Source organism: Mesocricetus auratus, unplaced genomic scaffold, assembly GCF_017639785.1.
Source record: "Mesocricetus auratus isolate SY011 unplaced genomic scaffold, BCM_Maur_2.0 Super-Scaffold_4256, whole genome shotgun sequence".
In the NCBI taxonomy this organism is placed as follows: Eukaryota; Metazoa; Chordata; class Mammalia; order Rodentia; family Cricetidae; genus Mesocricetus; species Mesocricetus auratus.
In genome coordinates this window covers 48,304,585-48,331,533 of record NW_024429182.1, presented here as the reverse complement: position 1 = coordinate 48,331,533, position 26,949 = coordinate 48,304,585, and the positions used below count along the sequence as shown (strand labels likewise).

Sequence of the window (26,949 nt, the reverse complement as noted above, 5' to 3'; positions counted from 1 at the left end):
TGACCTCCCTTGAGGAGCCAACAACGTCTATCATGGCCTCTTTTTAAATGAATTGTTGTTACATGCATATATGCGCACATACATATATCCCTACATACATATGTGTGTACTGTTACTTGTTTGTATGTTTTCAGGGCTGACCATTAGGTGTTGGATTCCTTAGTTGCCTGTAGTTCTTTGTGTAGGGTTGAAGCCCCCTGGACTTTCCCTTGTCCATACAGGATCAGGAGGATTGCTGCAAAATGGTGACTTTTAGGCATGACAGAAATGTTGTACCCATGACCTCTCAATGTCTATGGTAACCTGTATAAGACTCACAAGACCAAACCTGCCAGTATTTCAGAATGAATGGCTGACGGGTTTCTAGGGCTCTACTCCTACTTGAGAAGATACAGGTAGCCAACATCTCTTTGGGGAGAGAGACAATTTTATTCAGGGATGGGCCTGCTGTTAGGTTGCTTATGCTCTAGTGGTCAGCCCCACACCTATGTACATCTGGGTAACACTAATTGAACTCAGTAGGTTATACATTTCAAAAAAGAGGATATGAATTTGAGAGATGGATGTAAGGAAGAGAACCCTGGAGGAGTGAGCAAGGGGGTGATATGATCAAAATGTATTGTGGTCATGGATGATATCCTCAGCCTTCATTCTCTTCTTCTTCCTCTTCCTTTCCTCCTCCTCTTCCTTCACTTCTCTCTCTTCTTTTCTCTTCTTTCTTCCTTTCCTTCTTCCTCTTCACCTTCTTCCTCCTCTTGCTTCTTCTTTTCAATCTTCTTCCTCTCCCCCCCTTCCCCTTCTCCTCTTCCTCTTCTGCAGAGGAATAGCCACCCTAATTCTTTCATTTGAAATGTCCTCCCCACCTTTCAAGCCCCCAAATACTAATGTCCTATTTGGAGTTTTCACAAAATATTATCATCTTTACACCAGAAAGAACATTCTCTATTCTGTCGTACTCCCATTTTTCATATGACTCTTAATACGTGAATTGCCCAGAGTTGTAATTTCTGAGTTGCTTGTTCCTCTGCTAAAATAAGAACTACCATGACATGCCTCATCAATCTCTTACACCCCAGGGCTCAATACTTTCTTTGGGCACAGTAGGCATCCAGAAATGAGCTAAGCGGTGAAATTGTAGAATCAAGAAACCTTAACTGACCATCATGGAGAACAACCAGTGTAATGCCTTGAATGATGGAATAAAACAAACAATTAATTATGGATGGTGTCCTTAGCATTGTTTACATTGCTGAGGAAACTTCTCTGATACCATGTTCACATTAGAAGAGCAGGCAAACTACATGCAGAATAGCTTATTGGGAAATGTTCCTCAACACGAAAAAGCAGTTTGCTTTGCAATGTATTAAACATCAACTCAAATAATGAGAAGAAGGAAGCAGGGGTATTGAGAGGGGGAAAAGGCAGCAGACACATACAGGGCAGAAAGGAACTTTAATGAGAACAGGAAAAGCCATGGGACAATAAAGGCACTGGACTGATGACCTTTTGATCCTTGCTTTGTTGATGCAGACGCTAGCTTGAGCAGAAGAATGCAGTGCATGGTGGAATGTGCTTTTCACTCACAGGAACAGAAACTAGTTTTCCTTGGAATTATAGATTGTGATCCAAACTTCATAGCCTGTACTCTACAGGTTACACGCAGGTTTTATGGTCTACTGCAGATGATCTGCTGTGGAGAGCTGACAGCTTTTCAGAGTGGCTAGCTAGCAGATCTTCCTTGTGATAATCTCTTGCTTACATAGGAAAAGTTTTCTCCTCTGGAACCTAGAAGATATGTGTGTAGACATTTCTTAAGTATCAAGGGGGATAACTTTTAACTTGTTGTGAGTTTCCTCTTGCACAAAATGCATGCGTTGGACAGTAACCTTGTTATACGGAAGTATCATTGGCACATACATCAGGTGTCAGCAGCCAGGAAAGTTGTTCATGTTTCCAGCTTTCAGAATGAGTTGCTCATGACTTCAGTAACACTTTCTAAATTACTTTCTTGTCTTCTTCCCTGGAAAAGAAAAAAAAACCAGCCACTTACAGATGACATCCAGTTTCTCAAATCATGTGAGTAACAGAGAATTAAAATAGTAATAGAGAACACAGGCCACATTGGTACTTACAGAATACAATTCAGAGTTACATTTGTTTTATTTCTGTCTCATTCTCAACCCAGTCTACCTCCTTTTAATGTCTCTAAATCATAGCTTTTGACATATTTGCTGATTTTTTTTGCGTGTGGTTTTTTTTTACCTGCATGTGTGTTTGTTTACCACTTGCATGCTTGGTGCCTGAGGAGGCCAGAAGAGGGCATTAGATTCCTGGGACGTGAGTTACAGATAGTTGTGAGCTGCCTTGTTGGTGCTGGGAATTAAACCTGGGACATATGGAAAAGCAACCAGTGCTGTCAATGAAATCACCATTCCTTGTGAATTTATTAATAGCCAATAAATTCTGACATTGTGGTCACATACAAGCGTATTTATCTATATTTCTGATATAGCATGCTTACACTTAAATCCCAGGATTCAACTTCCTTTTTTATAAAATCTGATCATCTGATCATCTTATTTAGTGAGTCCTTGTTGTCACCCATTATACATATGTCTTTCAGATTTTGAAGTCTTTCTTTTTTTCACCTTCTACCAAGAGTACAGGTCCTGAGAACTCTTTCCAAGTATGTGTTTTCTTAGTTAGGGTTTCTATTGTTATGAAGAAACATCATGGCAATCACAACTCTTATAAAGGAAAACATTTAATTGGGGCTGGCTTGGTTTAGTTCATTATCATCATGTTGTGGAGCATGGCACACCAGCAGACATGGTGTTGGTGCAGGAGTTCTATATCTGGATCAGCAGGCAACAGGAAAAGAGAGTACCACTGTGTTTGACTTGTGCATCTGAAAATTCAAAGCCCACCCTCAGTGATACACTTCTTCCAATAAGACCACACCTGCTCCAACAAGGCTACACCTAACAATGCCACTCTCTATGAGCCTATTGGGCCCATTTTCAGCCAAGTCATTACACATGAAATTAGTTTTGTTCCCTGTATTTCTGTTGTTTTTTTTTAAACTGGACATCTTAAATAATTGTTAGATACTTTGGATAAATGTTAGATAATTTAAATCAGTGGTTCTCAACCTTCATAATGCTGTGACCTTTCAATACAGTTCCTCATGTTGTGGTGACCCCCAACCATAAAATTATTTTTCTCGTTGTTTCATAAATTGTAATTTTGCTACTGTTATGAATTATAATGTAAATGTCTGCGTTTTCTGATGGTCCTGATGACCATAAGCTACCCTTGTGAAAGGGTCGAGATTCACAGGTTGAGAAGCACTGATTTAAATAGTTTCATCTTTCCCTGAGAGTGGCGGATGCTGCTTTTTTTTCTAGAGAATTGTTTATATAAACTATGTGGAGTCTGTTTCCTTTGGTGCTTGTCTTTGATATATCTACACATTTTCGTTGTTTTCTGATTCCTAGTTCTTCTTTTTAGGCTATTTTCTAGTCTACTCCATAGGGCTAGCACAGTCACTCAGCTGTTCATTATAGGCAGAGGTTATACTAGAAATACTTCATTGTGGTTTGAATTACAATCCTCAAAACTTGCACATCAGAATCCCAACCACTGGCATATTGGAATGTAAAAATATTTGGAGATGAGGTCTTTAAAGGGGCAATGGAATCATAATTTTTTTTGACTGGGCTGTTGTCCAATGTGATTGGTGTATGTAGAAGAGATCAGGACACAGACTCATCCAAGGAGAGGCCATGTGAACACATTGTAAGTCAATGAGAGGGGGAGGGGCTTTGGAGGACACAGACCCCACAGCACTTTGGTCTTGGCTTCTGGACTACAATTGTGAGAAAATAAATTTTCTTGTTTGGTAAAGTTCTTTACAATTGAGTTTAAGGGCTAGAGGAAAAGTTAACCCTAATTTGCAGTGCTGGAATTTAGAATCATCTAGGGGACACTCTGTTGGTGAATTTTGTAAGTTGGTGTTTTCAGAGAGGATTCTCTCTGAATGTGGGTGGTACCATGCTGTGGGCTGAAGTCCTGAATCTTTAAAAAGGAAGCAAGCCAGTCACTGGAATATCATTGCTCACCTCTCTCTGCTTCCTACTGAGGATGCAATGTGTTTTCTGTAGCTGTGTGTGTATGTCTGTGTGTGCTTAATTTGAATGTGTGGACATGATGAAAACAATGCTAAAGGAAGAATCACTGTATGTATGTATGTATGTGTGTGTATGTGTGTGTGTATTTATATATATATGTATACATATGTTTTTAATTTTAAATTTACAGCTTCATATGTTACTCTGGCAAAAGAAAACAAAAGGTATGGAAAAAAATCACACATTATTACCTTGCTACTAGTTCCAGAGAGTTGTGGAATGCCACTTATCTCCTTAGGTTTGCTTACTAGAAACCAAAAACTCCTTAATTGCCAGAGGAAACACTTACCAAATGTGAACAGCTGCAGATTGAATATGTGAGGGCGATCCCAAATTCCAGGGGGTAAGAGAACAGCAAGATGCGGGACACTTCTCTCCCCAGCTTCTGTAACCAGGAAATAGGGGGATGATGCATCATTATCTTTAGTGTGTGCCCCAGAGTAAGTCAAAGAGGAGGAGGAACGTTGGAGCGGGTGACCGTCTTCCAGTTTGATTTTCCTGCGCGTGTCTAGCAGTTGGCTTTCAGTGTCATTTGTCATATTTTCATTCTTTCCAACTCTTTGTCTGTGGCTTCTGCTCTTCATCACCATCACTTAGCTTTTAGTCACACTTCTTGCAACTTTTTAGTCTCATGAATGTATTCACTACTTAAACTCTTCAGTTAATCTGGTTTTATCAATATCATCTTCAACATCATCGTGTGTGTGTGTGTGTGTGTGTGTGTGTGTTTGTGTGTGTGTCTGTGCATGTGTGTATATCAAATGGGTACATGCATGCCATGCTGCTCGTCTGGAGGACAAAGGACAACTTCCAGGAGTTAGTTTCTCTCCTTCCTCTATAAGTTTCAGGATTGAAGTTAGGTCATAAGGTTGTGAGGAAAACCCAGCTTAAAGAATTATTATTAGTTTTTGCCTCATTTTAGTGTGTGTGTGTGTGTGTTGTGTATGTATGCATTGTGAAAATGTGCATATGTGTGGGTGCTTGTGGAAGCCTCTCTGAGCTTATGTTAGGAATCATCCTCGATTGTTTTTCCACCTTATTAAAGGAGACAGGGCCTCTCAATCAAACTCAAATTATCTGATGTGGCTGGCCTTGCTAGTCAGTTTATTCTGGGGATTACCTGACTATGCCTTACTAGGCTGGAATTGCAGGTAGGTTGCTAGGCCCACCTGGCATTTATGTGGGTTCCAGGGAACTGAACTCATATGTTCACTTGCACAACAAGCACTTTAACCACCCAGTTATCTTCCCAGCTCCTGGTTGCCCCTCAGAGGTTGTAGGTAAGCCTCTGTTGCTGAGGTTACTACATATTTAGTACTTGTTAGGATACACGTTAGGATTCTGGTTATTAAATAAGTTAGGCTAACCACAAAGTCTCTTTCTTGTAGATTGGCTTTCATAGAACCAAAATGTCCTGTGTAAGCTGCCATGGGGGTGGGTGAAAACATTATGAATTTTCTTGTCTAGCTGTGATAACTATGAACAACAATGGTGACTAACTCAGCAAGATATCCTTAAAGGTGCAGTAGTGGCATATACATGTTGGCACCAACAGATCTCTAATTGGCCTTAAACCCTACTCAATAGAGAGAGAGAGAGGAGAGAGAGAGAGAGAGAGAGAGAGAGAGAGAGAGAGAGAGAATTAGTTTCTTTCAGAGATGAGCTCCTTAATTGGTTATCCAATATGAAGTGGGCAGTCATGGTATCATATACACACAAATAACAAAAAATAAATACAACAGCAGGTTGTAATTATGTATTCATGCATTTCTTTTTCTATATGTAACAGTAATAATCAAAGGAAAAGAGACCATCAGTTTGAGAGGAAGTCAGGGTTGGGGGGAGAAAAGGGAAAGGGGAAAATTGTGTGTGTGTGTGTGTGTATGCAAGCACATGTTCAGATGCTATCTGAGGCTGAAAGAGGGCCTTGAATTCCTTCGAGCTGAAGGGGAGCTCATAATATACGAGTTGTGAGTCACCCAACAAAGATGCTTGGGACCAAACTAGAGGTGCTCTTAACCACTGAGCCATCTCTCTAGCTTCAATAATTTCTTTTGCCTCTTGAATCAGGGTTTCATGTAGCCCAAGCTGGCCTGGAACTTTCTGTACACCTCAGGATGACCTAAAACTCTTGACCTTGCTGCCTTGCTTACTAGAGTGCCTTGGGGAAAGTCAGCCATCAACATGCTTGCTTAAGCAGAGATACAAGAGAAGAAGGCCAGAGTCTGGGTAGGTACTATCCAGCCACGCAAGGGACAACATGTCAGAACAGGAACCACACAACAGTGTATAGATGAATACAAATAGGTTACATTAAATTGTAAGAGCTAGTTAGTAATAAGCCTGAGCAATAGGCCAAACAATTTGTAGTTAATGAGTGATTTTTTTAAAATTGGGATGGGAGGGCATCTTGAGAGATGGCTCAGTGGTCAAGAGTTCTGGCTGCTCTTACATAGGACCTGGGTTTAATTCCAAGCACCCACATGGTGACTAGTTCCAAGGGATTCAACATCTTTGTCTGGTCTTCGCAGGTGCTTCACAAATATGTGGTTGGAACAACCATACACAGAATATAAAAACTTAAGGAAAAACAACAACAAAATATGGACTGGATGGGGCATAGAAACTTTGGTTTATAAGTATCTTCCCATACCAAAGAGACTAGAACATAGGAGTAAAGGTTCCATGGTTGCACTGCCTCTACCTCTTTACTTTCAATGAGCAGTGTGGATATTCTCTTAAGAAATGGGAACCCCCCTGGCAGTCTTCAAAGAACAACCTTCTGTTCTAGCATCAGCCTGGGTTGTTTAGGGATCTCTACGGGACTGTCTTGGCCAACAACTCCACCAGATGTAATCCAGTCCCGCAACTAGAAGCCTTGCCTGGCTACAAAAAGATGGCCAGTTCAGACTCCATATCCTCCATTACTAGGGTCCTCACTAGGGTCACCTTCATAGATTCCAGGAAATTTTCACGACACTACATTTCCACCCCCAAGTGCCTCCCATCGATTCCAGCTGTCTTTCTCTTCACTGTCTCCTTCCACCCCTACCCTCATTCTCCCAGTCTACCCACAAAATCTATTCCATTTCCCCTTTCCAGGGAGATCCATGCATTCCACCTAGAGTTCTCCTCTTAACCTAACTTCTCGGGGTCGGTGGGTTATAATTTGATTATAATTCACTTAATAACTAAGTTCCAGACTGGGTCTGGGTTACCTCACTCAGGATTATCTTTTTCCTAGTACATTTGCCTGAAAATTTCATGATGTTATTTTTTTTAACAGCTGAGTATCTATTGTGTAAATGTACCCCATTTTTTGTCCATTCTTTAGCTGAGGGACATCTAGGTTGTTTCCAGTTTCTGGCTATTATAAATAAAACCACCATGAACATAGCTGAGCAAACGTCCTTGTTGTAGGGTTGAACATCCTTTGGGATATATGCCTGTCTTAGTTAGGGTTCCTATTGCTGTGAAGAGACACCATGACCACAGCAGGAAAGTCTTATAAAGGAAAAACATATAATTGGGGTGGCTTATATTTTCAGAGATGTAGTACATTATTATCATGGTGCAACATGGTGACATGTAGGCAGACTTAATGCTGGAGAAGTAGCTTAGTGTACTACATCTTGACTTTCAGGCAACAGGAAGTGATTTATCTCATTGGGTGTGTCTTGAATATAATATGTAAGACCCCAAAGCCTGCCTCCATAGTGACACACTTCCTCCAAGAAAACCACACCTCCTAATAGTGCTACTCCCTCTGGGGGACATTTTCACTCAAAACAACACAAAACCCAAGAGTGTTATAGCTGGTTCTTGAGGTAGATGGATTCCCAATTTTCTGAGGAACTGCCACATTGATTTTCATAGTATCTGTACAAGTTTGCACTTCCACCAGCAATGGAGGAGTGTTGTCCTTGCTCCACATCCTCACCAGCATGAACTGTCAATTGTGCTCTTGCTCTTAGTCATTCTGACAGGTGTAAGATGGAATCACAAAGTAGTTTTGATTTGCATTTCCCTGATGGCTAGGGGTGTTGAGTATTTCTTTAAGTGATTCCCAGCTATTTGAGATTCCTTATTGGAATCTCCTTGTTGGGGAAGTCCTGTGCATTTGTCAATAAAGCACTGTCTGGTCTATAGGGAATCTAGATAGGAGGGACTAGGAGTCCAGGAGGACTCTGGGAAGGAGAAACACAGCAGAGTCAACATGTAACGCTATGGGGTAGGAAGCCCAGAACTATTCTCCGGTAAGAAAGATACTTAGATTAACAATTATGGGGTAGTTACTTAAGTCAGAGCTAGCCAGTAAGAAACAAGCAAGGCCAACAGCTTCATAATTAATACAGCGTCTTGTGTGTTATTTGGGGACTACAATGCGGCAGAGCCCAGGCGACTGGCGGGTGATAAACCAAAGCGGCTAGCAAGGAAAAGCTTCTCTTAACATAATGGTTGTCAGAAGCGGGATTGAATTTCCACGTAAAATGACAAAAGCTTTAAAGGAATTTTAGAAACAGAAGAATGGAGAGAAGCACAGATTTTTTTGTAGCAGCATTTTCTCAGGTGGGCTCTGTTTTGCTAGCCACAAGCCGAGATTCACGCGGCTTGCTTACTGGAGTCTTCCTGACTCGGCATTAAAAAAAAAAAACCAACAAGGTTGTTTTAAGAGACTCTGCTAACGATTGAAAGGTGTGTACATACAGCTGGAAGTGGCAGCTTTTGTTGGATGTCAGCATGGACTGAGGCGGTAGCTGGAGTCATGCTAATGCCCGCCATCTTGAAAAAAAAAAAACCGGCAGTTTAAAACAGCTGCGGTTTTACAGATAAGACACGTGACCAGAAAAACGTAAAGATTTACAGTAAAGTCAGACTTGGATGAACAAAACCTCTAAAGGTTTACAGTGTGTTTAAAAATATACGTAAGATTGAGAGAAAAAGAAGCCGGCTGTGGTGGCGCACACCGGTAGGAATTGCTCCAGAGGCAGAGGCAGGCAGATTTCCAAAGAGAAACCTGTCTCAGAGAAAAATAAATAAAAGTGAAAGAAATAGAGTAATAATAAATAATAGATAAATAAATAAGCCACATAAAGATGGAAAATACACAGAGAGTCTGGATACTGTATGCTATTATGTTTTTCAGTTTTTTGATTGCTAACAAAGGAACAACTAAAGTACACTTGATTATAAATGTTGCTGAATTAATTCAACTTATATCTTTTAAAAATGCCTTGACTTCAAAATTTAAGTATAAGGATATGTTACTCGGAAAAGGAGTTTTAGTTTATGTTTCCACAGAAAATGAAAAGCTGAGGATTCCTTCCAGGCTTCTGTGGTTTGACGAACCAAGACCCCCGGAAGCAGTGGACCAGGTGTTTCAACAACTGAAACAGCTAAGATGATGGAGCTTTACAGACCCCGAAAATACGGACTTATACAGGTTTCTGAGTTTTGTCATGATCCCCATGGTATGAACAGCACCCACTTCCAGCATGAAGCAGTTTGGAATGAGCGACGTCCTAATTCCCATCTTGTTTGTAAATCTTTGTTTTCATTTAAATGGGATTGTTTATAATTGGCTAGTGATCACAGCCAATCTTTTTTAATGGTAAAAAGGGGAGTTATGGTATAGGTATTGTTTTTCATTTATTGATACAAATTCAAGGTCAATTTTGTGATGTGTATATTTCTCCTCTTGATTAAGTATTGTGCTCATACTGATCTTTTAAAACATAATGCATAATTGAATACAGACTATAGATATTTACTTATAATAGTCAGAACTTATAGTTAGGTAAGTTAGGTTTTCTAGATATATAGAGATGTATTTGAGACAGATAGATAGTCTTCAAACCTCTCAAAGACCTTCAGAAAATGGCATTTAAAATGGTTTAGGGTTTTTCTTGACAATGAGAAATGTCTGCTCCTGGCAGCACCAATTATGCCTGAGAGGAAAATGGGCATCGAAGAAACTCGTTATGGAGTTTGCTTTCAACATGACAAGATTAGCCATTTGGGCAAGAAACTGCTCTTGCCTATACTGCTTGACTGTTGTTGTATAATCTGGACATGCAGGACCCACAGGAAAGTGACTGCTGAACTCAGTCTTATAGGGTTCCTGCTTCATGGAAGAGAATTTCTGCAGGACACAGAGAAATGACTGACAGACTGACAATGCAGATAGACAGTTTTGAAATTTCCTGCTTTGCTGAGAAATCTTCTGGACACATTGTGGCCTATGGGCTGAAGATGGATGCCCCAACGTTACAGAGGAACTTCGGGTGACTGTCCAGGCAGTAAGATATCTCTGTCAATCCTAGTGTTTATATATTATCCTTCTGTGGTCTTTGATGGAGTTGAAGATAGATAGTTATAATTATAGTTTTCCTTAGTTATGATAAAAGATAAGCTACATATAGAACTTTAGACTCACAAGGATGGGATGGATGATATTTTCTTTAAATCTTGCTGAATGTTGATAGACAAAATATTGTAACTGTATTCTTACTTGATAACTGTTCTGTTATATATGATTTGACTATGTTAAAGTTAAGACCTTTCTTTTTGTTTAAACAGAAAAGAGGAGATGTTGGGGAAGTCCTGTGCATTTGTCAATAAAGCACTGTCTGGCCTATAGGGAATCTAGATAGGTGGGACTAGGAGTCCAGGAGAACTCTGGGAAGGAGAAACACAGCAGAGTCAACATGTAACGCCATGGGGTAGGAAGCCGGGAACTATTCTCCGGTAAGAAACATACTTAGATTAACAAATATGGGGTAATTACTTAAGTCAGAGCTAGCCAGTAAGAAACAAGCAAGGCCAACAGCTTCATAATTAATATAGCCTCCTGTGTGTTTATTTGGGACTGATGCAGCTCTAGAACCAGGCGGACGGGAAGGTTTCTCTCAAAGAAAAGCTTCTCTTAGCAATTCCTTTTTTTTTTTTTTTTTTTTTTTTTTGATTTTTACGAGACAGGGTTTCTCTGTATTGTTTTTGAGGCTGTCGGTCCAGCCCGGCCTCGAACTCACAGAGATCCGCCTGCCTCTGCCTCACGAGTGCTGGGATTAAAGGCGTGTGCCACCACTGCCTGGCTATTAAAGATGCTTTCTTTTTTCCATTGTGTATTTTTGGTTTCTTTATAAAAAAAGCATAGGTGTTGATAAGTGTGTGGATTTACATTTGGATTTTCAATTCAATTCCATTGATCAATGGGGTTTGTTTTTATGCCAATGCCATGTGGTTTTTATTACTATATCTATGTCTTGCAACTTGAAATCAGGCATGGTGATACCTCTGGAAGCTCTTTTATTGTTCAGTATTTTTTTTTAGCTATCTTAGATTTTTTTTGTGTTTTTCCTATATGAAATTGAGAATTGTCCTTTCAAGGTGTATAAAGAATTGTGTTGGGATTTTTATGGGAATTGTGTTGAATCTGTAGACTATTTTGGGTAGGATGGCTATTTTTACTATGTTAATCCTACTGATCTTGAGCATGGGAAGTTTTTCTATTTTCTGTTGATTCTTAATTCCAAGCCAACACAACTCAAGAAAATCTATTGTATTTATCAACAAGGCTGTTAACATTTTTTACTATAGTATGATGTATTGCACTTCTATGTAAGTCTGGGGGGCAAAGAAAGAAGACTGACACTGATTTACATTTAGCAGTGAGGTGCTGAAGCAAAATCTACGTGAGATGCAAAGGCAGGCTGTTATGAAAGTCCTATGTGAGGTCAGAAATGACTAGGTACTCATGGTTTAAACATATTAGAGCAACAGCAAAGCTGTCTTACTGGTTTGGTGAATGGCTTAATGGTCCAGGAATGTATTCTTTTTGCATTAAGATGTCATCTGTGGAGAGACTGGTGAATGGCTCAGTCAGTAAAGTGCTTGCCTTGCAGGTACAAGAAATTGAGATCAATTTCCAGAACATGAGAAAGAGGTGGGGGCATGGGGAGAGATTGAGGGTACTCACTCTGTACTGGGAAGACAAAGACATGTTGGGTCCTGTGGTTCACTAGCCAGCTAGCCTAGCCTACTTGGGTAGTTTGGGGTGAACAAAACAAAAAATGGACAGTGCCTGAGAAATGATAACTAAGGCTATTCTTTGGCCTTCACATATATACATGCAACATACACACACACACACACACACACACACACACCTCAGGAACCATCTTGGAAGAGGAGGCAACGAGCTTGTTAAGAACCATAAACCACAGAGGACTATCGTGAAATAGAATCTGTGTCTTCTGGACAAGCCAGGGCTGCAGGACTCATAAACTCACAGCACTTCTGTTTTCCTACACAAGATGCATACAAGGTCAAATCAATCAACATTCTATCATGGAAGAGGCTTGAGAGAAGCAGTTTATGAATCTCCATCCCTGACTGAGGGGCCATTGACATTTGACAGTTTCTGGGCAAGGAAAGCCAGTTTTCTTTAAGGGTATAACACTAGGTGGATCAATCACACTCCAATGGATGGCCTCACACCTGTGAGTATAAGGGCAGCACAAAATAAACATCTATGATTAGTGAAATAAATAGAACACAGAAATGAAATTATATAGAGAAATGGGGTTAGATCTGAATGGAGTTGGGGGAAAGGTGGGTGGTGTATATGATCAAACTATATTGTATGAAACTCTCAAAAAATAAAATATCACAAACATTAAAAAGAAAGCTGTTTCTATAAAACCAGTTACTTACTGCTTGTCCATAATTCTTATATGACACAGAACGGAAGTGAGCCAATTCCACTATTGTCAGGCTGGCTGCAATGATCGTAACAATTATGCAGAGTATGTTCAGGGACAGGGCGCAGACAAGCTGAAAAGGACACATGGAGTAACTTACAATATTTAGAAGAAGTACTTTGGATTTTTTGGATGTTTCTGTTGTTGCTGTGTTTTACTAGAAAATGACTGAGTCAAAAATTTCCTTATAGTTTGTGAAGCTCTCAAAGTGTGTTTATGCTTGCCATTTCCTGGTTTACATGAAATCTAGTTGATTTAGAGGAAACATGAATCCATTATCAGATGCTGTCAAGTTTTGAATTCCATCAATGCTCAAAAATTTTGTGTTTTATAATTTTGTGAGTTAACTGGAAGATCAAGATGTTTGACTGAAATACTTAAAAGAAATAAAGAAAATTGATGGGTAATGCTGACTGTAGAAATAAAGTCAAATTAGAGTCAATATGTTTGAATTCTGGGTTTTTATTAGCTGGGACTATCTGTCAACATCTTTGAATAGACATCAGGGTTTTTAATTTAATTTAATTTTATGTTTATGGATATCTTCTCTGGGTGCATGTCAGTGTATCTCATAAATGCAGTGCTATGGCAGACAGAAGAGAATGTCAGATCCCCTTGGACTTGATTTATGATGGCTCTGAGCCACTATGTTTGTTCTGGGGATTGAACCTGAGTCCTCTGTAAGAGCATCAAGTGCTCTTAACTCACAAGCCATCCACCTATCCCCAGATTTCTTGATGTGTAAATATTTAAGATTAGGTTAATTGATTTCTAAGCTGTCTTTCAGGTCTAAAATTCTGATATTTTTATTTCTAAACATTTCCCACCTACACTATGGCTAACTTATTTTTTTCTTATAAAATTCCCTACTTTGATACAAGGTACAACCCTATTTCCAAAGTGAGTACACCAGAAAATGAAGATTAAAGCACAGTAATGTTCACAGAGAAGGGAGAGTTTAGATCCTGTAAACAATTTTTAATTACAGTATTCATACAATGCTAAGGATAGAACATCTAAACAAAATTATTAATTAAATTTAGAAGTTAACAATCAAATGTATCTGTTCTACATTAGGTAATCTGATTTCTGGTTTTTAGTTTATTTTTCTTACTTATTTTATAGGGATGGTAGATTCCTTTATTGTTTAGAGACTATGTTTTCTTTATTTTAAAGAGAGAGAGAGAAAGAGAGAGAGAGTGCATGTGTGTGTGTGTGTGTGTGTGTGTGTGTGTGTGTGTGTGTGTGAGAGAGAGAGAGAGAGAGAGTTCAGTTGCCTTCAGATGCCTGCAGAGGAAGCCAGATCTCTTGGAGTTGGAGTTATTGGAAATTGTGAGTCAACATGGGTGCTGGGAACTGAACTCTAGTCTTTTGTAAGAGCAGCAAGTGTCTTTAATTGCTGAGACATCTATCCAGCCTCAACACCATCTTTTCATTCAAACATCTTTTCTGTTTTGTGAAAGTTCATGCTAGACACATCCCAAACATTTCAACTTACCATGTATCTACTTTGATAATTTGCTGCTTTTATTGTGAAGGCTCCTGAAATGATAAACTAGACACAAAATATATATTGGTAAATACTCATTGATAATGCTCAGCAATTTAAATATACTTTAAAACAGCTATTTTTAAGACAAGATTTTCAGAAAACTAATAGTAACAAAGAGAGAAGTTTTAGTAGAAGGGGTTGGGATGAACTTCCATTATGAGATAATCATGTTTTCAAAAGGTGATAGGTATTGAAAGTAACAGGAGTGTCACAACAGGGGTAAGCATGGGACAGTGGACAGGATTTAGGCAATGGCCTTTTAGGCCTTCCTGAAGCAGGGACCAAGTTTGGTTATATGATACCTCTTATGTAATCTGTTTAGGTGTTACTCCAACTTTTTTTCCTAGTGAGATACCATGGACTGTAATGACTATGTATACATCCAGGTGTGAAAAAAAATGTCTCATAAATCCTTTCGACACCATGACGTAAAAGGCAACCTCTTCATTGAGAGGCAATAGTCACAATTAAGACTACAGTGTGCCCAGGATTTCACTTTATTTATCTATTTATGCATGCATGTATGTCTGATGTATGTGTGTAGTAGGCATCTGGGTGTGCTGCAGTACATACACCTAATCATATACATGTTTTCTTTTATTGTTCCATAACTTACTGCCTTGAAACATGGTTTCTCAACGAACTGGAAGTTTTCTGTTTCAGCTAGTCTGGCTGACCACTAAGTACTTGGAATTTGGCTGTCTCTACCCCACACTGCTGTATGTCCAGCCATGCATGACATTTTATGTGCTAGGGATTTGAACTCAGGTCTTCACAACTGCATGCAGATCAAGTAGTCTTGTTCACTGAGTCATCTTTCCAATTATCTTGCCTTTTGCAAAAGCTATTTTAAAAGATATTCCATTATTTCCTTCAGGATTTTTATTTTCCAAGAAGTACAATGCTGTGTTATTTGAAAGCAGGCTACACAACTTCCCAGAAACAGTCTGTTTTATTTTTAAGTTTTACTTATTTCTATTTATATGTATGTATGTTTGTGTGTGCTTGTAGTTCCTGCAGAGCTCAGAAGCAAGTATCAGATCTCTTGGAACTCAAGTTACAAGGAGTTGTGAATCCCCTGGTGTGGGCTCTGGGAACCGAACCTTGGTCCTCTGCACGAGTAGCAATGGCTCTAAACCACTGAATCATCTCTGCAGTCTTTGTTTTTTTCTGTTTTGGTGATTTTAGTAAAGGTTATTTTTTTGGGAAGTAGCAGCTATGTTTTACAAATCATATTTAAAAACTTTTCATACCATATATTTTGATCATAGTCTCTCCTCTCCCCCAAGTTCTCTACCCAACTTGATGTTTTTTCTTTCTCAAAACAAACAAGCAAGCAAATATATAAACAAAAACACTACCCCAAAACAAAAGGGCAAATGAAATGAAACAAAATAAAACACCATACCAAAAGCAGCACAGTAAAAGCACACAGAAGATATGGTGCTGGGGATGGAACTCACATTTTCATGCTTGTGCAGTAAACACTTCTGACTTGGCTGTCTCTCTAGTCCCCCTCAAGTTATTTTTTCCTCACTATATGTTTTTATTTAAATTAGAAACATGCATGCTTCACATATCAATCCCAGCTCCCTCTCCCACCCCTCCTCCTTTGTCCCTCCACCAGCTCCCCTCCAGACCCCACCCAATCCCCACATCATTCCCCAGGGAGGGTGAGGCCCTCCTTGGGAGGATCTCCAGAGTCTGTTATTTCATCCAGGGCAGAACCTAGACCCTCCCACATGTGTCCAGGCTGAGAGAGCATCCCTCCATGTGGAATGGGCTCCCAAAGTTCATTTGTAAGCCATGGTAAACACTGATCTACTACCCAAGGCCCCAGAGATTTCTGAGGCCTCTTCACTGACACTGCATTCATGGAGTCTGGATCAGTCCCCTGTTGGCCTCTCAGCCATCAGTCTGGGGTTCAATAGCTCCCCCTTGTCTGGTCATCTGTCTTTGTGGGTTTCACCAGCACGGTCTTGACCCCTTTGCTCATGACTCCTCCATCTCTGTCACTGGGTTCCAGGAGTTCAGTTCAGTGTTTAGCTGTAGGTATCTGTCTCTGCTTTCATCAGTCACTGGATAAAGGTTCTAGGATGCCATATAAGGTAGTCTTCAACCTTATCATCAGGGAGGGGTTATTAATGTAGTGTCTCCGCTATTGCTTAGATTGCCAGTTGGTGTTATCCTTCTAGATCTCTGGAAATCTCACAAGTGTCAGCTCTCTCCTCAAGCCTATAATGACTCAATCTCTCATCCTGCTTTCCTCTATTCTTACCCTGATTCAACCTTCCTGCTCCCCCATGCCTTCTTCTCCCCTTCTCTTATCCCCCTCTCTTTTTCCTGGATCCCTCTCCTCTCCCTCCATGTTCCCAATCTGCTCAGGAGATCTTGCCTCATTCCACCCCTGAAGTTATTTTTATAGTATGAAAGGAAACACAGAGGAACACAAATAAGCTCTGAGTTTTGTCTGACAATTTTGTTTTGTTACCTTATCTTTTTATTTTCTTCTTTTTTCCATATGCTTTTCATTAATAAGCCAAATGCACCTTTTCTTATTGAAGAGCTAGTGGACTGCTTATCAACATGGCTTATTTATATTTTTGTCCTTGGACACCAAGTCAGCAGATGCATAAAGGCAAATGCCTTCAAGGTCACTGTTTCTTTACTGACTATTCAGCCTCTTCTGCTACAGCCAGTGGACCACCTTTGTTCCAGTACAAGGACGGTGGGTTTTTGTTGTTCCATTGTGTATTTCCACCACTCTTTTTTTCCCTCTAAGGTTTGAGACTAGTGTTTCAGATGCTATCACCACCATCCCTGTGCTTGAGATCACCAACTGAATGCTTTGTCATTCATCCCTTCTAGATGATTTTAACTATTTGAACCCCTGAAGTCTCTCCTAAGTCATTTAATTCTTAGTGATTTATGTGTGTACATCCTTCTGATTCTTTGAATTTCCCCTTCAAATCCTATATAAGAATTACTTGATTTCCATACCCATCCTCTTGTCTTTGTTGGTCCTTTTAAATCTCAGTGTTATGTATTCATTCTTACCACTACTTGCTCTAGTGGGTGCCCTCTGGGATTTAGCTCTAGCAATGCTTTTCCCACCCTATCTCTTCTCTCAGGCCTTATTGTCTCTATTGAGTTCTTTTCATCACCAGCATCAATCCTATGGTCAGCCATTACAAACACGCCCTATTCCATTTTCAACTCCAGTGCACTTAAAAAAAATCAAAATTGAGCCTTTTAACCAAAATCCTTATGAAATATAGTTTTAATCCTGCTGCATTCCTGCATCCATTCAGATAAACCTTGAATCCTTAATGCTGTATAAAGATCAGTTTACTTTTCCATAAACCACATGCCTCCTCACTTTTCTCGGATGGCCACTTTACACACTCTCCTCTCTTCTAATGGCTGGTCCACGTGCCTGCCCTCACACTCAGCTCATAGATTTCTGTTACATTGAGCTACTTGAAGCTTTGGTAGGAAAGTTTCCAAAGTCTGATCAGAATATGATCTGTTTTCTTTTTTTTTTTTGGTCAATTAAAGGGTTTATTTTAGCTCACAGTTTGAGATGAAATACAGCTCAGTAGGGTGTGAAGGCGTGGTAGCATATCATTCAGCAAGGTGTGAAGGGATGGCAACAGACAGTATATCAGGGTGTGAAGGGATGGTAGCATGATTCATCTGATCTGTTATTCATTCTTTGTTCCCTCTTGTTGCCTTGCCTTAGCACTATTTACATGCATGATTATAATTCTTTGAAAATGATATGCATTATAGGATGCTTAGCAGCATCCTTGACTTCTGCCAAGGATGTAAAAATCCAGAGCATCTTCAAATACTGTGATATGTTTTCTAAGGGGATAAAATTAACACTAATTGAGAACCATCACCGGAGAACATGACCATAGCTATTTGTTCACTAAAATTCATCATTTCTTGCCAACATAAATACATAATTGCAACATTCCTCTTATTATCTCATAATATTTATTGCTTTCTATTCCAGTTATATCCCCACACCAGTAAAAGACAATATAAAGAAGGACATGAAGTTGAAAGGGAAATGTGTTGGAGCTCCGAGAGGAGCTGGAGGGAGGGAGTCAGTTAAAAATGAACAAAATGCATTGTACACAGTATAGAATTATCAAAAAGTAAATTAAAAATATAAGAAAATTTCCCTAGCTCTTATTCTATTTCCCTAAGCCAAGTTCAATCAGGATTTCATGTCATTTTATTGAAACTACTTGTCATGTTTATGACTGGATACCATATTAAAAAGCCTAATAGGCAGTTTTCAAACTTTATCATACTGACAAACCAACAAAAGACATAGAGCTGATCTTTTTTTATGTCTTGTGATATATTCTTCCCTTGACTTCTGTGGATCACCCATATTCTGGGTTTTCCTTCTGCCCAATGACTGTCTAGAAACCACACCAGGATGTAGGCAATGTCAAATCTAAAAACTAACCATGATAATGGACGTGGTGTTTAAGAGTCTTTGTTTTTGACATAGCTAGGGATATAGTCCACATTGTGGTTGTCATTTACTCTCGTATCCACATTTTTTATAGGTATTATGGTCAATGCTTAGGGAAGGTCAATGCTGGGAAAAGGTCAAACAGAGTAGTTTTCCTGAGGTTCACACCACAGCAGTGTAAGAGATTTCTAGACCTTTTCTCATATACTGTACCGCCTCTCTTTTAAAGTTATGTGTGAAGATTCGGTAGTGATAAATTAGTATAGTTACACATGTTAGTTTTTGACTTCTTGTACATTTTGGCACATTAAGAAATTAGGCAACCATAAAATATTAGTAATACATTTAACAAAAGTCTGGGTTCTATGTGAGTAAAATTGTTTTAGTGCAGCAAAGATAGTGAGGACCCCTAGCAGCCCATGCTGTGTCTTTGTCTTCTGAGAACTCAGCTGTTTCAAGCGTTACAAAACAAAACTCTAGTCACACCCACAGCTTCTGTTCAGTGGGACTCTCTTCTTGGTTCCAGTGAGCATTACGTTTCACAACAGAGTCTACAGTTTTTGTTTGTTTGTTTTCTTTTTGCCCTTTTTTATTTTTTGAGACAGGGTTTCTCTTTGTAGCTTTGTAGAAGGCTGGCCTCAAACTCACAGAGGTCCGCCTGCCTCTGTCTCTCAAGCACCCCCAGCTAGTACATCTACAGTTCTTTCTGAAGCTTGTTCCTCAACATGCAGAGGACCCCAGGCACATGGGTGACTAAACAGGTATGACTCTACTCTCAAGAAGCTAATACCTTTCTGTTGAGAGCACTCCACATTTCTTTTATAGCACTTATATATTAAAAGTGCTCAGTGCAGATTTGTTGAAAGAATGAACATGATTTAGAATAATTCAGAAAATGGCATTGAGTTATATGATTCTCCTTGAAAACCTTGTTTAGAAACTGGACCCTACCACCCACAGATAAATATTATTTACTGAATTAATGAAGTCAACACAAATGTATTCTACTCACAGTAAGTCCCCATAAAGCTGTTCCCATTTTGTAAGTTAAAGGTTCATAAGACCCAAATACTCCTTTAATTTGTCCCATATACAATAGCAATAGGAAATACCACATGAGTACATGATAGATGCCAATCATAATCTGGATAACCTGTGAGAAGAGAGAGCTGTTAGAACTGAAATGAAATGGAAAACAATTTCAATAAACATTTAATATCTTTGTAAAAGATGGAGACAAGCTAGTCATGCATTAACTATGGAGTTCTTACTGGTTAACCAGACATAGGATCTGTTCAGGAAGGACAAGCCAAGGCTTGTGAAGAACTCTGGTGGTACATGAGGGACAAGCTAAAGTTTTCTTATTGAAAAATGATTATTAATTCAGAGCTTTTCACTGGGTTCTAGGAAGTCTCACTTATACCATCCCACTCACCAATCAATCAACCAAGCAACCAAGCAACCAAGCAACCAAGCAACCAAGCAACCAAGCAACCAAGCAACCAAGCAACCAGCTAATCAACTAGACTGCAGGATGCCACCATGTACCTTAATCAGACGAATCAAGGAAAGCAGATTAAGATATTTTGCTCTATTCTCAGAGTGGTCTATCACCACAGAGCTAAGAACTCCCATGCAACAGCTTGGATAGCTGGTCTGCATGGTCTGAAAACTCAGGAAAACCTGTGGAACAGTTTTCTCCCACTAGTTATGGAAGTGTGATTTCCCCCAACTTCTTGGTGTTTGTTAATAGAACTAGGTAAGCTTTAATTTCTTGGGTTTATAGCTGAACAGAAGTGTGTGTTCATCCTGCTGTACAGACGTGAGTGCAATAGAGAAAAGAGATCAATGATAGTTCTCCTTTAAACTAGCACACACACACACACACACACACACACACACACACACTTTTAAGTTTGATTATTATTCATATAGCTGTATTCCCTTGGGTGTGGGAATTCAGTTGATGTGCTCATATCTCAGCACACACTTGTTCATGAAGGGTCGGAAGACCAGGCAAAAGCTACAGAAGACAATCAGAATGTTTTTCAAAAAAACTTTTGCCTCTTAGTTATTCAAATACATTCTAGATACAAGGTCCCCCTTTTAAAAACCGGCATTGTTTAAAACACCGAATTTAGTCAATTAGAGTGCCCACCTCTAATAACTCGGGGATTTGTAGCCCATTCCCACTTGCTGTTCACTCTCCGATTCTTGAATGCATATGCAATGTGGACCTCCAAGTCCAAAGCCTCCTCTTCCTATCACCATGCCTCCCCTGCCTTCTGCAATTTCCTCCCCACCATGATGGACTGCATCCCTCAGGAATGGTCTGCCGAAACAAACCCCTTTGCATTCAGTTACTTTGGGGGATCTTGATCTCAGTAATGAGAAAGTATGACACTCACCCCTAAGATAACAATATTTGATGAAGATATTTTTGAATTTCCACATCCCATACTTTCAGAATTTCCTGTTTGATTTTGTTTCTAACCTTCGGTGATATCTTTATTACCAGACTTCTGTAAAAGAATACAAAACACATACACATGCTTTTTCTCAGAGAAAACTCTTACATCTGATTCTTAGTGCTTGTCAACAATCTTCCTAAACTCAGAGGTCACATTTTTTTCTTTCTATACTTTTACCTCTCACAGCCCTTAGTGCACAACTACCTGTTCTGAATAACAACTTCCAGAATGAAAAAGTCTCTTTCTATGATGAGGAAACACTGATATTTTGCACGCTACCCTTTGCTTCTTAACAACATTCCTAGATAATAAGAAATAAAGGTCAACTAGAGAATAGTATTGGAACATTTTCAGTAAAACTTCAATGATTCATTTATATTCACAATCAATTTATCGTAGTCATATTTTGCATTTTTTCTTTCAAAATTTGAGAATTTCATATATGAATATACAGTATTTCATAATTTATATCTCTCCTTCTCCCTTCAACTCCTCTTGTGCCCCCTGACACACTATTGAATTCATGCCCTCTTCTTTAATAATTAGTGGTGACATGAATATTTGCATATATGCATACACACATGCAAAAGTAATTAACAAAGGTCACGCCACTTGACTGATCATGTAAATGCTTTTCCTTGATCTTTTCTGAAAGAAGACCATTTTGACAAAATGATGCTGTGAGTTCAAATCTAATGACTTGATTATTTTAATGAATCTTTCATTTCCAAAATTCATTTTTCAATGTTTATTAATGCAACAATAGAGCAACAATAAGCTGTGTGATTTCAGACACTGTCTCCAAGAAGCAATCAAAAGTTGAGACTTAAAGGCAGCCAAACTTAATTTCTCTACCGTGACTAGATATGTACAGAACTACAGAACTTGTGTAGGGGAATAATGAAATGTCAAGAATGCTGTTAATTGCCACTTTCAGAAAAAGCCATTTTGTGCGTATGGATAAGTGTATTCACTTTTGTAGGACTCCAGTGGAAGCAGAATGTGGTAAGGTGGGGAATAATATATTCAGTGTCTCTGTAATCTCAAGGAGACCCACAGTAAAATCGCCCAAGTGAAGAACTCATAACTGGTCAGATTTCTTTATTTAAAAGAAAAACTAGATTTGGCTGCTCTACAAGCCAATTAAGCATCCTAATTCTGTAAAAATTAATAAATAATCACTTATTTTTTATTTTCTGGTAATCCCATCACTAACCTAGAAGCAGGTAAAGGACAAGTCCCTTAGCTGTTATTCCTAGCCTGAGTGTCACACGCTAAAACTAGCACAGATATTCTTGAACAATTAGCGAGATGATGCCTATCATTTATCCGTATCATTTTCAGCAGAGATAAAACCCCTTATTGTTTTTACATAAAGCTAAAGTAATTGAATAATGGATTTAAGAAGTAATTAATTTTTAATATTGGGCAGTTTCATTCATGTGTATAATGAATTTTAGTCCTTCTCACCCCCCTATGATTCTGTCTTATCTCCCTACCTTCTTCTGCCAAAACTCTTTATTGAAAGCAACAATTCCCTTGATGGCTTTCCTGTCTTTTTACTTGTCTGACCTGCTGAGTTAAATAGGGCCTTGATGAACATGCCTGGAATGTTATTTCTTGGATTCTGGGTTATACCACTATAGGAAATTATACCTTTTCTCTCAGATGTCAGTAACTGTCAATAGTCCCTCATGGTAGAGTGAAGCCTCTTGAGCCCTTCCCCCTCTCGTGATGAAAAAGTTGATGGCTCCAATCTTGTGTAGGTGATGTAGTGAGTTCTTGAGTGTATCAACCATGTTATGTCTGGAGGGTGATGTTTCACAGCCCCACCCTCAACTTTTGATTTTTAATCTCCCTACTTCCTGATCCATAATGTTCCTTGAGCCTTGGTGTGTGTGTATGTGTGTGTAAACATTAAAAAATTACTTTAAAAATTGTGTGTTAACATGTGTGTTTGAATGCCCATGGAAGAGGGCATTGGATTCCCTGGAGCTGGAGTTAAAAGTAGCTGTGAGCTTATTGGTATGGGTGCTGGGAATTGAACAACTCTGGTCTTCTACAAAAGCAGCAAGACTCATAACCACTGGACCATCCCACCAGCCTCAAAAATAAAAAGAGGAGAATTAAGTCTAAAATCTTCAGAGGACACACCAATTCCTTCATGAACAGCTTCCTCCCCTTCCCCACCTAACATGGCCATTCCAGTCTCACAGCCTAATAACTTCGGCAGTCACCTTTTCTGGAAAGCGTGCTGGTGTACAAATTAGCTAATACCCAGCTTGTTTTAACATTTTGGCCACAATTCCTGCCATGGGGTGTTCTAACTTTTGATCTTCAAGGCCAGTTCAAATTCTTTTTGCGTCCCCAGAAACCAAGAAATTCATTTCCATATGTTCATGACCAGTCCTGATTAGTTCCCTGGCCATTTGCACCCAACTGGCCCTTTCCCTTCTCCGTTTTCTGACTGACATTTTGCTTAAGGTGATTGGTGGGTAATCTTGATGTTATAGTGTTGTTAAATATTTTACTTTCCACCTCACTGCATGGCACTTCCCTATATGGGGACTCAGGGCTAGATGAAATCTAGAATGAATGGGTGAGAATGAATCGTTACTTTACTGGGAATTAATTGTGAGGCTGAGGCAGGGGAATTGCTCAGTCCAGGAATTCAAGAGCAATCTGGGCAACACAGAGAGATCCCACATCTCAAAACCTAAACAGAAATAAAGTGTTTTTTTAAAGGTTGAAATGAGAGGGCATAAAAGATGGAGAATGGAGATGTGCTCACCCTCTTCCTTCCCTCCTCACCCTCTTTTCTCCAGACTCCATGTCCATTTTGACATGTAGCAAAAGTAAAGCGGCACGCCATTACCTCGCATTTCACTTGTTTCAAGGATCCAGTTCACCCTATCAGGCCCAGGCACAAGCTGAGACAGATCACGCGGGATGGTACTCTCAGCGTTTGACCTGACTTCATAGCCATCAGAGGCAGCAGCGCACAGTCTAGCGCTCAGCTGGCTTTCAAGCTCCTCAGGCCTCCTGGGTTGTCAAGGGCAACAGCACACCGTCAGGGGGGGAGGGATGAGAACTAGTGCGCAGACTCACTGGGCCCTGCAGCCAGGCCGTGGGCCAACCCCTCAACCACCTGCTGAATCTCCAGCAATGGCTTTCCTGGACATGGATCCAAGATTGCCTTTCAGGGGTACTTCTCCCAATATAGAACGGTTGCAGAGACCTTCACCACACACTTCAGAAGGTTTCAGCTTGTAAAAAGGCAAGTATCGGAGCTAATAATTCACTCCCTCTCCACCTTCTTCCAAATAAAAATGGCTCAAGAAATTAATGAAGAGACTGTTTAGGAAAGGCCAAAAGGGCTTTTCTGACTTACTCGCTGAGGAGGTCTTACTTTGTGTGCGGTAGTTCAATGTTTGTGAAGAGAAATGTAAAGAAGTATAGATAGCTGTGAAAAGATAAGGAGGAGTCAGATCCAGGAGGGCAGATGAGGAGACTGGGAGGGAGAGCAGTGTTCTCTGGTAAGCAAGGCCACTCTGCCGAGCTCTGAGGACTCCTGAAGGGCAGTGGAAGCAACCACAGCATGCTTGACCTTAAAATTCTGGATTACATCGCAAATATTTAGTGGATGATGATTAAATCATTTTATCTCATAAAGAATTAACTACTTAATAAAGCTTAACTACTCAAGAGTCAATAGGCAGAGTTTAAAGTTATTGAGGGCCTACCATGCTTTCTATAGCATCGGAAAATGAATCAGAAATCGAGTGACTTTGTTTTTTAATCTCATAGCTAACTTCCTTATATCGAGACTCTGAAGAGTCTTCAGATAAGAGAAAATAAATCACCAAGACTCTCTTACTCTTCGAGTTGTTTATTGGTTGAAATGTCATTAAGGGTTATTAGTTTTATTGTTTCTCTCTCTCTCTCTCTCTCTCTCTCTCTCTCTCTCTCTCTGTGTGTGTGTGTGTGTGTGTGTGTGTGTGTGTGTGTGTGTGTGTGTGTGCATGCCATGGATGTTTGTTGAGTTCAGAGGGCAACTTGCTAGTTTTCTCCTTTCACCATGGAGGAGCCAACTGGTTTGGTTTTATCTTTAAGTAGTGTAGTACATTAGTGTTCTCACAGGGACATTAGTGTTCCTTTTGTTTTATGTATGAGAATGAATGGTATTAGGCACACTTTGTATTCCAGAAAGGGCAACAAAGTTGAGTGCATCATCAACTTCAAAGTTAGGGATTTAGTAGAACTCTCAAGTAGAGTCAGTTCTGAATAGATGGACCCTTCTCCTTCTTGTCATGTACTGTCAAGATTGGTGTCTCTTTTTCTTTCACCAAAACTATCTGGAAATGAACTTAGATTTGACCGTTTTGTTACATGGGCCCATGTGTATTCAATATGAGTACAGGCAAGAATAAAGGAGCCATACACAGAGATACAGTCAAGTATTCCTCAGCGGTCCTAGCACAGATCAGTAACTAGCACTGATTTGTCCCCCACAACCCCCATCACCTAGACTTAGGAATTTATAGATCATGTCTTTTAAATTTTTATCATTTGGTTTTGTGAAGCTTATGTCCTTTAATGCTGAAGATGTAAACAGCCATAGTCTGACCAGCAGGAGGACTCACTTTTAACCTTTGTCACGTCAAATATTTCTTCCCTTGGGTCATAGTTTTAAATTCTCTTAAATTGGTTCCCAGGATACAAAAGACATTGAGAGAGAATGTGCTGGAGCCACCATACCTCTATAGTGTCCTTCATGTCTCTTATAGGAGGCCCCTATAAGGATCCTGTTGGGTGTCAGCCCTGATAAAATAAAACCATGTCCAAGTTGCTAGGAGGAATTTTGTTTTACAGACACACAAGAGAAAACAGAAATTTTGTCTATGTAAAACTGGGTGTTTCCTTTTCCCAATGGAGTCTTGCTGGGTATACAAAGCACATTAAAGGCAGGCTCAATGCCCACCTGTAGATGGTCAACACAAGATTAACTCGATGCTATTTTTGGAAGGTTTTTTCTCTCACAATGCTTTGTTTGGACTTTTAAAGTCTTACAGTTCTTTTGCTTATATATTATCGTTTCTGGTTTTGTTTCAGTAGGTTTTCTGTGTGTGTGAATGTATATGTCTCAGCATGTGCATGTGTTTCTTGTACCTTTTTTGGGCTCTTTTTCCCCTGTTTGTTTGTTTTGTCCTATCCTGGTCTATTTGTTTTTATGTTCTTTTATTAGTAATTTTATTATTTTAGGTGCCTGTTTGTATTCTAATGAGAGATAAAAGAAAAAGGTGTGAATTTGAGTGGGTAGGGCTATGGGGAGGGTCTGAGAGGAGTTAGGGGAGGGGAAACCATAATCAGAATATATTGTATAGAAAAAGAATTGATATTTTCAATTAAAATATTAACTTCCACTTATATGCCTTATAGTGAAACAGTTCTGTTGTTAGAAGACAAATTCCCTTCCTTA

General features: G+C 39.5%; 1 protein-coding gene across 3 annotated transcripts; it reads right to left on the bottom strand.

The window, feature by feature from the left end:
* Positions 1 to 1,433: 1,433 nt before the first annotated feature.
* Ms4a13 (membrane spanning 4-domains A13) lies at positions 1,434 to 24,526 on the bottom strand. 3 transcript variants are annotated; one of them, XM_040747366.1, is made up of 8 exons: positions 24,346 to 24,526; positions 21,408 to 21,521; positions 20,012 to 20,152; positions 14,451 to 14,507; positions 12,906 to 13,025; positions 4,480 to 4,575; positions 1,918 to 2,020; positions 1,434 to 1,785 (listed from the first exon to the last, which is right to left on the bottom strand). In XM_040747366.1, the coding sequence occupies exons 2-7, from the start codon at positions 21,456 to 21,458 to the stop codon at positions 1,961 to 1,963; spliced, it is 525 nt and encodes a 174-aa protein (XP_040603300.1). In that variant the 5' UTR covers positions 21,459 to 21,521; positions 24,346 to 24,526; the 3' UTR covers positions 1,434 to 1,785; positions 1,918 to 1,960. The 3 variants fall into 3 exon arrangements, with proteins under 3 accessions (XP_040603300.1, XP_005063327.1, XP_021085424.2); XM_005063270.3 differs by having other exon boundaries at positions 1,434 to 2,020; XM_021229765.2 differs by lacking the exon at positions 12,906 to 13,025 and having other exon boundaries at positions 1,434 to 2,020.
* Positions 24,527 to 26,949: the final 2,423 nt, after the last annotated feature.

What these genes read in the sequence shown, in the direction of transcription:
- Ms4a13 (XM_005063270.3), bottom strand. Translation starts at nt 21,458, where the DNA reads ATGGGATGTGGAAATTCAAAAATATCTTCATCAAATATTGTTATCTTA. An exon ending in CAAATATTGTTATCTTAGGG is followed by an intron (nt 20,153 to 21,407) that starts GTGAGTGTCATA and finishes CTCTTCTCACAG; the next exon opens with GTTATCCAGATTATGATTGG. An exon ending in ATAAGAATTATGGACAAGCA is followed by an intron (nt 4,576 to 12,905) that starts GTAAGTAACTGG and finishes TCCTGGTTACAG; the next exon opens with AAGCTGGGGAGAGAAGTGTC.